Genomic DNA, 13,077 nt, shown 5'->3' with positions numbered 1-13,077 from the left:
TGTGGGAGACACAGAGGTGGGCGAGGGAGATATCCCTCCCTCCAGAGGGCCATTTGGGGTGGTATCCATCCTGATGAGTTGCAAAGCCCTTTATGGTTCACCATGCTCCCTTTAGTCCTCACAGTATCCCAGGAGAGGAGCTAGTGTTACTGCATTCCCATTCTACACATGAGGAGACTAACACTGAAGGGCCAGACGGTTTTCCAAAGCCGCATGGCAGGTAACAGGTGGAACCAAGTCTCCTGACAGCTCACCTGGGGCTCTACCTGCTGGTTTTAAAATCTGCATTTTTGAAACTTTATTGTGCACACAAATTGCCTGGTGATCTTGCTAAAGTTCCAATGTGGATTCAGCAGGTCTCAGATAATGTCAAAGCCATGAGTCTCTGGACCATGCTCTGAGTTCACACTGTCTAAGAGGTCCAGGCATGGGGCCGGAAATAGGTCAGGGAAGGCTTCCTGGAGGAGGTGGCTTCAACTTGGGCCAGGAAAGCAGAATGGTTGGGGCAAAGGAGGAAGCCCAGGCTGTGGATTCTAATCCCAACTCCACTGCCAAGATCCAAGGGATTTAGACAAGTTACTCCACCTCTGAGGTTGACTTCTTCACCTGTCAAATAAGATAATAATAGCGCCATCTTCATGTAGTTATTTAGAGTTCCTAATTAGCTGATCCAAGCATTAGGCCTGGCACAGCAGGTGTTCAATAACTGCTAAGCACTGGCTACCTTTCTGTATGATGACTGAGAGGAGGGATATATGGAGTTGACTGGGCAAGTCAGGGATGGTTTGAGCTTGCTTGGAAGGACCCCTGATCAGGAAAGTTCTGGAAGGGGGACATTCCATGATGGGGGAATCTACTGGGTGGTTCCTGGAAGTGAGACCAAGATGAGTAGAAGGCTGGTGTGGGGACAAATAGAAGGGGCGGTTGGGGAGGAGTCTGGAGCTGTTGGCCTGACTCCCAGATCAGAGCCCAGTGAAACTGCCCTCAGCCTCTGGAGAGAAACAGTAGTGTGTGCTCTTGGAGAAAGGGGAGAAACAGGTGTTGGTGACCTCCAGGGGAGCCCTGGGTTTTCAGGCAGGAGCCAGGGGCATGAGGGTGTCCATGGGCAGTGGGAGCCAGAGGCCCTCACAAGGACCCCTCCCTCCCTAGCTTCGGGTCTTCAAGCTGGCCAAATCCTGGCCCACCCTGAACACACTCATCAAGATCATTGGGAACTCGGTGGGCGCGCTGGGCAACCTGACGCTGGTGCTGGCCATCATCGTGTTCATCTTCGCTGTGGTGGGCATGCAGCTCTTCGGCAAGAACTACTCAGAGCTGAGGCACCGCATCAGTGACTCAGGCCTCCTGCCGCGCTGGCACATGATGGACTTCTTCCACGCCTTCCTCATCATCTTCCGCATCCTCTGTGGAGAGTGGATCGAGACCATGTGGGACTGCATGGAGGTGTCTGGGCAGTCACTATGCCTGCTGGTCTTCCTGCTTGTTATGGTCATTGGTAACCTTGTGGTAAGTTGGCCAGAGGCCTCTCTCATACTCACTCACCTACCCGTCCATTCATCTACCTAGCCACCCATCCACCCAATCATCCATCTGTCCATTCACTTACCCTTCCTTCCATCCATCCACTCCCTCTGTCGGTTTTCTATCAAATCACCCATCCACCCATCAATGTCATCCATCCATCTACTCATTTACCCATCCTTCCACCTCTTCATTCATTCATGGGCTTCCTTGGTGGCTCAGTGATAAAGAATCTGCATGCCAATGCAGGAGACACACAATCAATCCCTGGGTTAGGAAGATCCCCTGGAGAAGGAAATGGCAACCCACTCCAGTATTCTTGCCTGGGAAATCCCATGGACAGAGAGCCTGGTGGGCTATAGTCCATGTGGTCACAAAAGAGTCAGACATGACTTAGCAACTAAACAACAACAGCAATACTCATTCATTCACCCATTTACCCATCCATGTATGTATCCATGTATTACCCATTCATTCTTTTCCTCTCTCTACTCATCCATTTACTCTACCTATCCAGCTATCTATCCACTCATCAATAACCCACCCGTGCATCTGTCTACCTCTCTTAACAATCTATTAAGTTACCAATCTGCCTATCCATTTATCCACCCCCTCACCCAGCCATCCACCCATCAACCCCATCTACTCATTCACTTACCCACCCATTCATCTATCCATCAGCTATCCATCTATCAATTCCCATTCATTCACACACACGTGCACCTGTTCACCCATCCATTTGTCCATCTATCTACACACCCATTCACTCACCCACGCATCCATCCATTCATTCATCCATCACCCATCTTTCCAGTCACTCATCTATCCCTCCGCTCATTCATCCATCTCTACATCCATCTATCAATCCGCTCATCTATTCATTCATTTGTCAATCCCATCCATCTACTCATTTATCCAGCCAGTTATCACTCATTAAGCTATCCATTCATCCACATCACTCTTTATTTGCTCATTTATTCATTTACCCATCTATTTACCTATTTATTCTTTATGTATTCAGTTTATATCCATTAATTAATTATTTGCTCAGCTACTCATTACTTTATTAGCTATTCACTATCTGATTTATCACCTGATTCAATTCAGCTTAACAAACATTTGCTGAGCCCCTGGTGCATGCAAAATATTGTGCCAGATGCTGTTGGGTATACAGAGGTGAATGTGGCCCTGACTTTGCTCGTCACCTTCAGAGAGTGAGCAGGTGGAGAGTTCAAACAGGCCTGAATGAAGCTGGTCAGAATGATCAGAACCATTAAGGGGGAGACCATGGGTACTGATTCCTTTCAGCTAGGGAAATCAAGGAGGCCTTTCTGGTAGAGGAGACCTGCTGACCTGAAAGACAAGTGCTGCTAGAGAGGGAAGAAGCAGGTTAAGCAAAGCATAGGTGCAGGCAGGTGGTGGTCCAGGTGAGGTGGGGCCTGAGGGAGCCTTGTATGTCACCCTGGGTAGCTGTGGTGAGAGGCCCTGCCGTCCTGTCCTAAGGAGCCAGGTCTTTGCCCTCTTGGTCACCTGTCTGTCCCAGGGCGAGTGCATCTTGCCTTGTGTCTTTACAACGTGGGAAATTTTTATAGTTGAGAGAGATCAAAATCTAAATGCCAGAGATGGAGCCTTTGGAAGAAGCAAGGTTGAGAGGGGTGAGTGGTTCAGGGAGAAGTCAGCGTCCACTGCGGACATGCAGCCTTCTTCCTGGGCGTACAGCGGGACCACACACGGTCCACCGTCACAGCTGCAGGGTCTGGCTCCCACTGCCCATGGTGTAGGCAGCGCAGGCTCCGCAGCAGCTCACAAAGAGGTTTTAGGTGATGTGAGTACCATGGGCTGCAGGTTCCAAAGCCCTTCTCAGGCTTGCCTGCTTTCTCCTCCCATGTGCCTTAAGCAGGCCAGGGTGGGCTCAGGCTGAGTTGAGGTCCATCTCCCTCGGGCTCAGTGGGTGGAGCCCAGAGAGAAGCAGGGTGCTCAGTGCCCATGGAATCCATCTTTCTTTGGCTGGCCCCGCAACCCCCTCCCATCCCTTCAAACCCGCTGCCGCCACTCGGGGTGCCCCTCACTCAGCTCCCGGCCCAGCCCCAGGGTGCCAGACTCTTGTGTGTTCCAAGGAAGATGTGAGTGCACAGAGCTATCAGTCCAGGGCCAGGCTGAGCTGCCCTCACGCACACACAGCCTGCGATTTCCAAGCGGATCTGCCTGGGGATGAGAAGATTAGAGGCTGCTGGAGGAGGGAAGCAAACGCAGCCCACGCGGCCCCCTCCCTGGCCGCCTCAGGAATTGGGCCGCTGCCTGGCGTGGGTGGAAGCAAGATTGCCATTGAAATGGGAAGTGATGATCAGGCAGGGGCCAGGGAGCAGCAGCGTGTGATTGACGGGGAAAGCACCGGAAGCTGCTGAACTTCCGAAGCCGGCGGCAAGGAAGGCCCTGGCACACTCTGTGGGCGGAGGAGGCTACCCAGGCACCCCCTGCCCCACCCCCAGCCTGGCCCCAGACGCCTGGTGATCAGGTGTTAAGCCAGGCGTGAGCGAGGGCTGTGGTGGGTGTATCCAGGGTGGGCTACCAGGAACAGAGGCAGGTCAGGTCTGGGCCAGTGTGGACAGAGGCCAGGGGCCTGGCCAGGGGTCAGTGTAGACAGCAGCTCTGAATCCCATCACATGCTTCACCGCCCCAGTGACGACATAAAAAGAAAAAAAAAAAGGCTGCCAGGTGTCACAAGCGATCATCTCTCTGTGGATATAGGACAGGAGAGACCACTTCTTAACCTTTTCATACTGTCCACATGAATGAGTGTTACTTTTGAAACCAAAGGCAGCTTTCTGAGACCTGGCACGCCAGTCTTGCCCACTGCCTTCGCCAGAATTCTCCTTCCCAGCTTGCTGACAGGTGTGTCTCAGGGGCTTGTAAGAAGCCAGGGCAAGGAGGGATTCAGACTGGGTGTCCACCTTCACACACCACCCTGCTTATAGGCCCCCATCCGACTGGACTCCCTTCTGGGAGTGGCTGGGGGGGAGAACAAGCCCAAGGTGGGGGAGGTTGCTTCTCTAGCCCATTGGCCTGGTGGTGCCCGGGAGCCAGTCTGCCCCCTGTGTGGAACAAGCCCGCTGCCATCTTCAGTTACCCTCCCCAAGACCCAAGCCCAGTCGCTTGTCACTCAACAGAAGTTTGCTTTTTCAACCAAAACTAAAGCTTCAGACTTGCAGGATGGTTTAGCAACAAGCAGTAGTTGAGAACCATCCAAAGACAGAGGGATTGTGCAACCCCTCCTTAGGGATCTCAGATCCATAACAGTAAGTCTGTGTCTTTTGGCACCTCTGAGGCCTCAGCGCCTCCCCTGACTCCCTGCAGCATATGGGCACTGGAGCCAAGGCTGGCCCCTGGCACCAGCCCCAGGTCTCTCCACTCCATCCCAGTGGTCTAGTGTTACACAGCACCCACCCAAGCACCCTTCACCACCTGGACACGACAACCCCCTCTCAGTGGCTTGGCCCTGCAGTTAGTCCCGAGAGCTGCCACCTGGCCTCTTCTCCTGCCGTCGCCCTCTTCTATGCTCGGTATCCCATGTCCTTCCCCTGGGGAGCATCGTAAGATCGGGGTACACCAGTGGAGTGTGCTCCACAGCAGGAGCCCCCAGACGTTTGAGTGGGGAACTAGCTTCAGTGGGGAACTCAGAGGCACATCACGGTCCCTCCTTCACCAACAGATGCACAGGCCCCTTCCCAGGAGGGCCCCAAGAGCAGAGGAGCGATGGATGGGTGGGCAGATGAATGGATGCCCTGGGTTGCTTCTGGGTTGGGAGTCTGTCTTTTCCCTGGTAATCCCAGCTTGGATCCCGCTTCCCAGGGAGCCGTCCTGTGCTCACCATGACTGTGTGTGTACATGCTAAGCTGCTTCAGTCATGTCTGACTCTTTGCAACCCCATGGACTGTAGCCCCTCCAGGCTCCTCTGTCCATGGGACTTTCCAGGCAAGAATACTGGAGTGGGTTGCAATGTCCTCCTCTAGGGGATCTTCCCAACCCAGAGATAGAACCCCTCTCTCCTGCACCGCAGGCGGGTTCTTTACTGCCGAGCCACTAGGGAAGCCCTAGTGGCCATGACTACATGGCCCCCCATTATTCCCAAGACAGCATGGCAGTATCTGAAGGCTTTGACATCAGAGGAACCCACGGTTCTCCCATTGAATGTGCACCAACACCCAAGAAACCTGGGTCTGAATGCCCTCAATTCAGACTGTATCTGAACCCTTGGGAGGAGGGGTTGATTCTGGTGGTGAAAAGCTGGAAGAAGGACCTCGGTTCTTCTTTGAAGAGAGGATTCAGCAAAGAGACCAAGACTGTGAAAAAGATAAAAGCATTTATTAGAAGCAAAGTGCGTGTGGAAGAGCAGACAGGCAAGTTAGGAGGGAGCAGCTTAGGTTGCTTAAATCGGGCAGTTTTCCATTGTATTTTTTTTCTAGCCAGTCATCTCCACATCTGTCCCTAGTGTGGACACGCGTCTCTCAGCCAAGATGCAGTCTAGCTGGCCTATTCTCACTCCTTCTGTCCTTCCCTTAGATCGAGGGCCTTCTCTGCCCGCGTGTTGGGCCGGGACCCCCATGAGAACACACCCAGTCAGGACCCAGCGCTCCTGCTGGTCTCCCAGCTCACAGCATCAGCAGGAGACCAGCCGCAGCTGCTCAGTCCAGGGTCTGTGTATCTCCCACCTCAGGAGGAGAACTCGTCTTTCCTTTTAAAGCCACGCTCTCTATACTGAAGGGAGTGGGTGCTCAGAATGAGGCCCCGGTCCGAGCCTGGCACTCTTTGCCTCCGGCCCTCCTCGAGCGCTCTCCGTCCTGAGCGCCCCGGGCTTGGCGTTGCCTCCGCAGGTCCTAAACCTCTTCCTGGCTCTACTGCTCAGCTCCTTCAGCGCCGACAACCTCACAGCCCCCGACGACGACGGGGAGATGAACAACCTCCAGCTGGCCCTGGCCCGCATCCAGCGGGGCCTGCGCTTCGTCAAGCGGACCACCTGGGACTTCTGCTGCGGGCTCTTGCAGCGGCCGCCTCAGAAGCCCGCGGCCCTCGCCTCCCAGGGCCAGCTGCCGGGCTGCATCGCCACCTCCAGCCCCCCGCCCCCACCAGAGGCCGAGAAGGCGCCCCCAGCCCGCAAGGAGACGCGGTTTGAGGAAGGCCAGCGGCCAGGTCAGGGCGCGTCCGGGGAGGCCGAGCCCGTGTGTGTGCCCATCGCCGTGGCCGAGTCAGACACGGAGGACCCCGAGGATGAGAACAGCCTGAGCACAGAGGAAGAGTCCAGCAAGCAGGTGAGCCCCCAAGCCCCGCCCCTCGTGCGCGCGAGCGCCACCTCCTGTCGGGGGGGCCCAACTTCACTGGAGGGAGAACTCAGGCCATCCCCCCAGAACCAGCCTCTTGGAGGCATGCTGAGCCAGCCCTCAATGCTATCTCCCCGGCCCCGCCCAGGAGGGCATCTTCCGAGGGACTGCTGTCTATCTTTCAGCCCCTGGCTGCTCACGGGCAGCCAGTTGTTCAGAGAGGGAAACCAAGGCACGACAAGAGAGACAGACGTGCTAGGAGTTCCTCACACGTCTAGGACAGAGCCAGGAACCCTGGCTCCCAGACCCAACCCTGGCCTTATCCCCTCCAAGACTAACAAGGAGGAATATCTTGGTGAGTGGGGGAGTGCGGCCTCCTGACCTCACCACGGCCCCCTCCCCTCCCCCCAGGCCCAGGGCTCATTCTGAGGTTTAAAAATAAGCATCCCTAAGATGGCAGGTGTTAGAGACAGCCCTATCTTATCTCCCAACCTGTTATTTTTAACACTTAGGACAGGAGTCTGAACAAAAGGGACAGCGCACCCCACCCCCACCCCGGCTCCCTCAGTGTTCTCACGGCCTGAGCCCAGCTCAGGTGGCGTCTCCCAAGGTCCTTGACAGTGAGGACTGGGTCTCTCGGTTTCATTGGGCCCATGCTGGCCACCTCCTTGGGGCCTGCACTGGGTGGGTCTGGCTGAGAAGAGCAGCTGCTCCCCTGCACGGAATTTGATCTGCGGCTCCAGGCTTGATTCCACAAACTCCTGCCTTCCTGTGGTCCCAGAGGCCAGCTCCTGCCCTTTCAGGCAGGCGGCGGGACAGCCACCGTGTCGGTTGGGGGAGGAGAAGGGTTGGTGTTGCCAGAACCACGGCTTAGAATTAGCTCCAGGACGCTTCCAGCATAGGAGTGCAATTCCGGCTGCCCCTCCTTGTCCTCCTCCTTTCCTTCTCTTGAGCCTGTTGGCCCTGAGACCTGTGTGTGTGTATGTGTGTGTGTGTGTGTTTATAAGCAAGCAAGCAAGCTGAGGTGCCATGGGAACTCCTGGGGAAAGCCTGTCCTTCCGAAGTGGAGCTGCCAGCACCTGGGAGCTGGACATCACGGCCCACTGACACCCTTCAGGAAGTGAGAGGAGGGGGAGATTTGTGCCAGCCAGGCCAGGGGCTTTGTTTAGCCTCAGGCCCTTTGCCTGGTCCTCCCAGGAGCTTCCGCCAGCCTTAGAATGCCTGAGGGAGGGTCTTCAGTGAGCTGACGCCTCACGAAGAGAGTCGTGAAGCAGAGCCAGGATCCTGGAAACACTGGCTGGGCAGCTCACGGGCTGGGGGTCTCTTCAGCAGGAATCCCAGCCTGCGTCCGGCAGCCCAGAGGCCCTCCCAGAGCCGAGGGTCTGGAGCCAGGTGTCAGAGACCACCTCCTCTGGGGCCGAGGCCAGTGAGGCTCAGGCAGACTTGCGGCAGCAGCAGCGAGCAGAGGCCCCGGCCCCAGGGCGCAGTGAGGTAACGCACACCTTTGTCCCCGAAGCCGCGAGAGGCCAGGACACCAACCTGCTGCTGCCGGCGGAGGCCACAGCCGCCGTCACAGCCAGTGTGGGAGACCCGTCTGCGGAGTGGCCCCATCCTGACAGGGGAGGGATGGCTTGGGGCCCAGAGCCACATGGAAATTCAGGAAGCAGCCCCCCAGGAGCATGCCACAGGACTAACCCCAAACCCCTGCGTGTTCACCCCTTCCTCACTGGGCTCCTGTGCTTTGGTCCTGTTGGTGAACGTCTGTCCTATGAGTCAGCCCATCCTGGGGGACTGGGGGAGCTCTGAGCGCAGGCTCTCAACACACGAGCCACTAGCCACGTCTCACCTGGACAGAAGCTGAGGCGGCGAATACAAGGCCTGTCAGAGGAATTTGTTCTGGAAACAAAAGAGTTTTAATTTGAGCTCATTACCAATACTTTGGCCACTTGATGTGAGGAGCCGACTCATTGGAAAAGACCCTGATGCTGGGAAAGATTGAAGGCAGGAGAAGGGGATGACAGAGGATGAGATGGCTGGATGGCATCACTCAATGGATATGAGTTTGAGCAAGCTCCAGGAGATGGTGAAGGACAGGGAAGCCTGGTGTGCTGCAGTCCATGGGGTCGCAGAGTCAGACACAACTGAGCTGCTGAATAACAAAACAACAACGACCAACATTTAAAACCCAGAGGCTTTTCTGTAAAAAGTCTGCATTCTGGCTTGTCTTGAAAAAAAAACATTGGAAGAAGCATTTGGGCTTGCAGGCCCTGAGCTAACCGGACTGTGGCACTACTGGCTACACCCCACCCCTGCTCCGCCAAGCACCCAGGAAGGTGGAGGTCATGTGCTCAGAGGCCGTGCCCAGGGCCCTTGTCCTGCAGCCTGACTGCGGCCGCTGTCTAGCAGCTGTGACTTGCTCCAAGGCGACATTTCTCCTTTGTCTTGTTCCTTTCATGGGGTGGGCCCATGGGAAGCTTTGTTTTCACGGCCAGTTTGAGGGTACAAGGGCCTAGTGGAATCATCGCCCTGACTGTGCAGGTCACACTTGTCCTCTTGGACGGTTTCACACACCAAGGAGGGGGGAACAGGAAGACATGGGAGGGACAGAAGGTCACGGACAGAAGGGGCTCCCATACTGGAATGCTGAACTTTGAGCAAGTCTGGTACCTTCATCACCTTTTCAGATCAAGTCACATGGGAAATGAGGAGACAGCCAGGTGGGCTGGGACTTTCCTAGGAGAAGGACCCCTCATCTCACTTGCCCGGGGAATCCTGAAAACTTGTCGTCCCATGGGAAAGCCCTAGTGTCTGAAAAGAGAAGGCTCACAGAGACCCTTGACTGTGCCTTTCCCAGTTCAGCACTGCACAACGAACCTGGAGTAAGGACGTGACCCTCAAAGCCACAGAAACCGCCCTGCACCCAGGAGCACTCTACATTTTCACCGGGATCCATTCACTCCTTACGGCCAGCCTCAAGGTTAAAGAGGACTCTGAGACAGCAGTGGATTGAGTTGTGGTAGGAAGAGAAAAGAAGGCAGCTTTGAGAGTCAAGGCTCAAAACAGCTCTCCCCAAAGTGGAGTGGAGCCTGAGCAGCGTGAGGTGGACTGAACTTGGTGTGGCAGACGTGATCGGAAGCAAATGAAGGCCTCCCTCCTCCCCAGAACCCTCTTCCCTGCCATACTTGTCATTAAGGTGGATTCCCAGAGGCAGAGCCAGAGCCTGGCTTCCTGTGCAAATGATTCATTGAGAGGGTGCCCTCAGGAGAGACCCATAAGGAAGTGAGAAAAGCAGGATAAGGCAAAAGCAGCAGGTCCAGACGTTATGCTGGCTGGATTCCAGCCTCAGCTGGGTCTCTCCCATATCAGTCAGTCACTGGGTGTCAGCCACCCTGGACTTGGGTTGTAACCCCCAAACTATTTCCAAGGATGGGCAGGTCCCTGGCTAAAGACACTTTTCTGGAGATGGGGTCAGAGAAACAGTATTCGCAGCAGCTGGAGACAGGTGCCCTGGCCCAAGGAGGGAAACTGGGCAGAACTACAGCACACCTATACACTGGTACCCACACATGACACCCAGAGATGCTCATAAGGGCACCTGCACATACCTGTCATAATCAGATTATGCGGGATCAGGGCAGCAGAAACCTGCGTGGCCAGGCAGGGACGGTTCCAGCACCTTCTTGCGCTAGGCTGTATGCCTCACACCCGCGCCCGTATGAACTGAGTGAGCAGTGTGGGCTGAGGTCACTGGCCTGTTCGCTGCATGTCTGACCCGTGCCTGTGTGTGCCTCTGAGCCTGGCGCTGACGCTGCTCTGGGTGTGGCCTGCCTGTTTCCTCCGCGTGTGCTGGGCTGCCACTGTGTGTCCATGTCCCACTGTGTGTCCCTGTTGCACCTCATGCCTGTTTTACTTCCACCTGGATGCCTTCCCCATTCCTGGGGTTTTTCCAGAACCCTTGTCCCACCCCTGCACCCCTGCCCTAGACACCAGCAGCCCAGAATCACAGACCCAGGGGCCCTAAGTTCCAGTCTCGGTGACCTTCGTGGTAGGCTCCCACGCCCCTGGGCTCAGATTCCCCAGGTGTGCCGTGGGGGATGGCCTAGGCACCCCCACTCTGGGAGCCCCAGGCTGGAGGCTGCTACAGAGACCACACTCATGCGCTCACCCACCCACCTCACGATCCTGCCTGCAGCTGCCCGAAGACAGTTACTCTGAGGGGAGCACAGCAGATATGACCAACACCGCTGACCTCCTGGAGCAGATCCCTGACCTCGGAGAGGACGTCAAAGATCCGGAGGACTGCTTCACTGAAGGTACGGCCCCGGCTGGCACTGCGGCCCAGCCTCAGCCCTGCGCAGAGGGGCAGGGGGACCCACAGCTCCTGTGTCACATCCCGCTCTGACCCGCATGCGTGTTATCCTTTCCCCATTCCTCAAGACCCTGGGGGCCTCCCCCCATGCCGTGACGTGAGTTACGGCAGGTGTGCCTTCAGACGTGTTTGGCTGGACCGCTGTGGGTCGGCTGCATTTGTGGAGTGGTACTATGACTGGGGGCCCCCAGAGCGGCAGGGGCTGGCCTAATTCCCCCATCCCCGCGGGCTATGGCACAGCGCTTGGCAGGTAGTAGGCCCTCTGTAAACAGTCAAGGTGGCTGTGACATGCGGCCATGTTGGTGACAGCATCTGGAGCTTTTACGAGTCCATGCTATATTTGGAGGGCAGCTGGGGATAGAATGAGGGTTTGCCCTCCGTGTGGCACACCCTTTGGGACTGTCAGTGAGGCGTCTGCCCTTCCCAAGGCTCAGAAACTGCAAACATGGAGAAAGTCCAGGGACCGAGCACCCCAGGGGATTCTGGAGCATTCCCCCAGGGGGTGAGTTGCCCGGGTGAGCGCGGGACAAGCTGGAGCCCAAGCCAACCCCAGCGTTGCCCCGGCCCAGACCTGCCAGGCCCTTCATCTGCTTACTGGTAGCCTAGTCCATCCACCCTCTCCACGGAGTACCTGCTGCGTGTAGCCTCCTGAGGGCGGTTCCCGCAGTGATCACCCTGCACCACGGCCCCAGCCACCCCATGGCCCAGCCCATTATCCATCACGCTAACCTCCTTCAGTCATTCCTTCGAGTGTCCAGCTTCTTGCTATCAGATGTGGGCATTGGCGGGTGCCGGGCTGGGTCTGAGCCCTCCCCCTCCCCCACAGGCTGTGTCCGACGCTGTCCCTGCTGTACTGTGGACACCACCCAGGCCCCCGGGAAGGTCTGGTGGAGGCTGCGCAAGACCTGCTACCGCATCGTGGAGCACAGCTGGTTCGAGACGTTCATCATCTTCATGATCCTGCTCAGCAGTGGCGCGCTGGTACCCTCCTGGGGATACAGGGTGGGCAGGGAGGCATGAAGGAGAAGGGGTAGGCAGAGAAAGGTGATCTCCAGCTGGAAAGCCAGGTTAGAAACTGGGGCAGAGCCCTCTGCTGAAAATGAAACCCCCCCCACCGACAGGGCCCCAGATGAGGACCAACTCACAAACTGTCAACGCCCAGAGCACATACGGAGGTCAGAGCAGAAAGGGATCATGGCAGAGGTCATCTGTCCAGGCCTCCTTGTTCCACAAAGGGAAGCGATTTTCCCAGATCCCAGTGCTCAGCTGGTGTAGGTCTCGGGTCACCAGCTACCTACACCTAAGCCCCGGTGACATACCCACCTGCACACAGCATCAGACACTCCATCAGACTGGGTCAAAGCAGTTAACAATGCAGGCTGATAGTACACTGGTAGCTCCACTCATTCCATGTCTTCTAGGGCTAGAGGCCAAGCTATGTAGTTCACACATTATCACGTTTAATCCCCATAGCAACCCTTTGTAGAAACATTAAGTAACTTGCCCAAAGCCCCACCACTCACAAGCAGCAGATGTGGCATTTGAGCCCAGGGAGTCAGATTCCAAGTCCTTTGTCTTCACTTTCCATTTGTTCAATAGATCTTTACTAAGCTCTCCTTGTATCTACTGGTCCTGTGATGCGTGGAGGAGCAATAGAAGGAAGAGACCCTGGCTCTGGCCTCAGGGACTCCTAGTCTAGTTGGGGAAACCAGATTCAGCAGGTTTGAGATAGTCAGACGAGATCAGCTCCAAAGAGAGGAGAACAAGAATGGAGTAGATGACTCAGAGTGATGGAAGGTCAGGGGAACTGGAACAATCAGGAAGACTCCTTAAAGGAAGCAGATGGAGCCGGACTGTGGAAAACAGGGAGGT

At 56.1% G+C, this 13,077-nt stretch overlaps 1 protein-coding gene across 8 annotated transcripts in view; it reads left to right on the top strand.

Annotated features, from left to right (window-relative positions):
• SCN5A (sodium voltage-gated channel alpha subunit 5) overlaps positions 1-13,077 on the top strand; it is a 101,247-nt gene that overhangs the window by 60,172 nt on the left and 27,998 nt on the right. For 4 of the 8 annotated variants that reach the window (XM_043885565.1, XM_043885566.1, XM_043885567.1 and 1 more), the window contains 5 exons: positions 1,150-1,506; positions 6,393-6,827; positions 8,166-8,327; positions 11,029-11,149; positions 12,032-12,186. In XM_043885565.1, the coding sequence (XP_043741500.1) occupies positions 1,150-1,506; positions 6,393-6,827; positions 8,166-8,327; positions 11,029-11,149; positions 12,032-12,186 (1,230 nt within the window). The remainder of the gene's footprint in view (positions 1-1,149; positions 1,507-6,392; positions 6,828-8,165; positions 8,328-11,028; positions 11,150-12,031; positions 12,187-13,077) is intronic. The other 4 variants (XM_043885569.1, XM_043885571.1, XM_043885572.1 and 1 more) reach the window with 2 other exon arrangements.

This window comes from Cervus elaphus, chromosome 24 (genome assembly GCF_910594005.1).
Source record: "Cervus elaphus chromosome 24, mCerEla1.1, whole genome shotgun sequence".
Classification (NCBI taxonomy): Eukaryota; Metazoa; Chordata; class Mammalia; order Artiodactyla; family Cervidae; genus Cervus; species Cervus elaphus.
The sequence above is the reverse complement of the archived record's forward strand: the minus strand, read 5'-3'. Positions and strand labels throughout refer to the sequence as shown.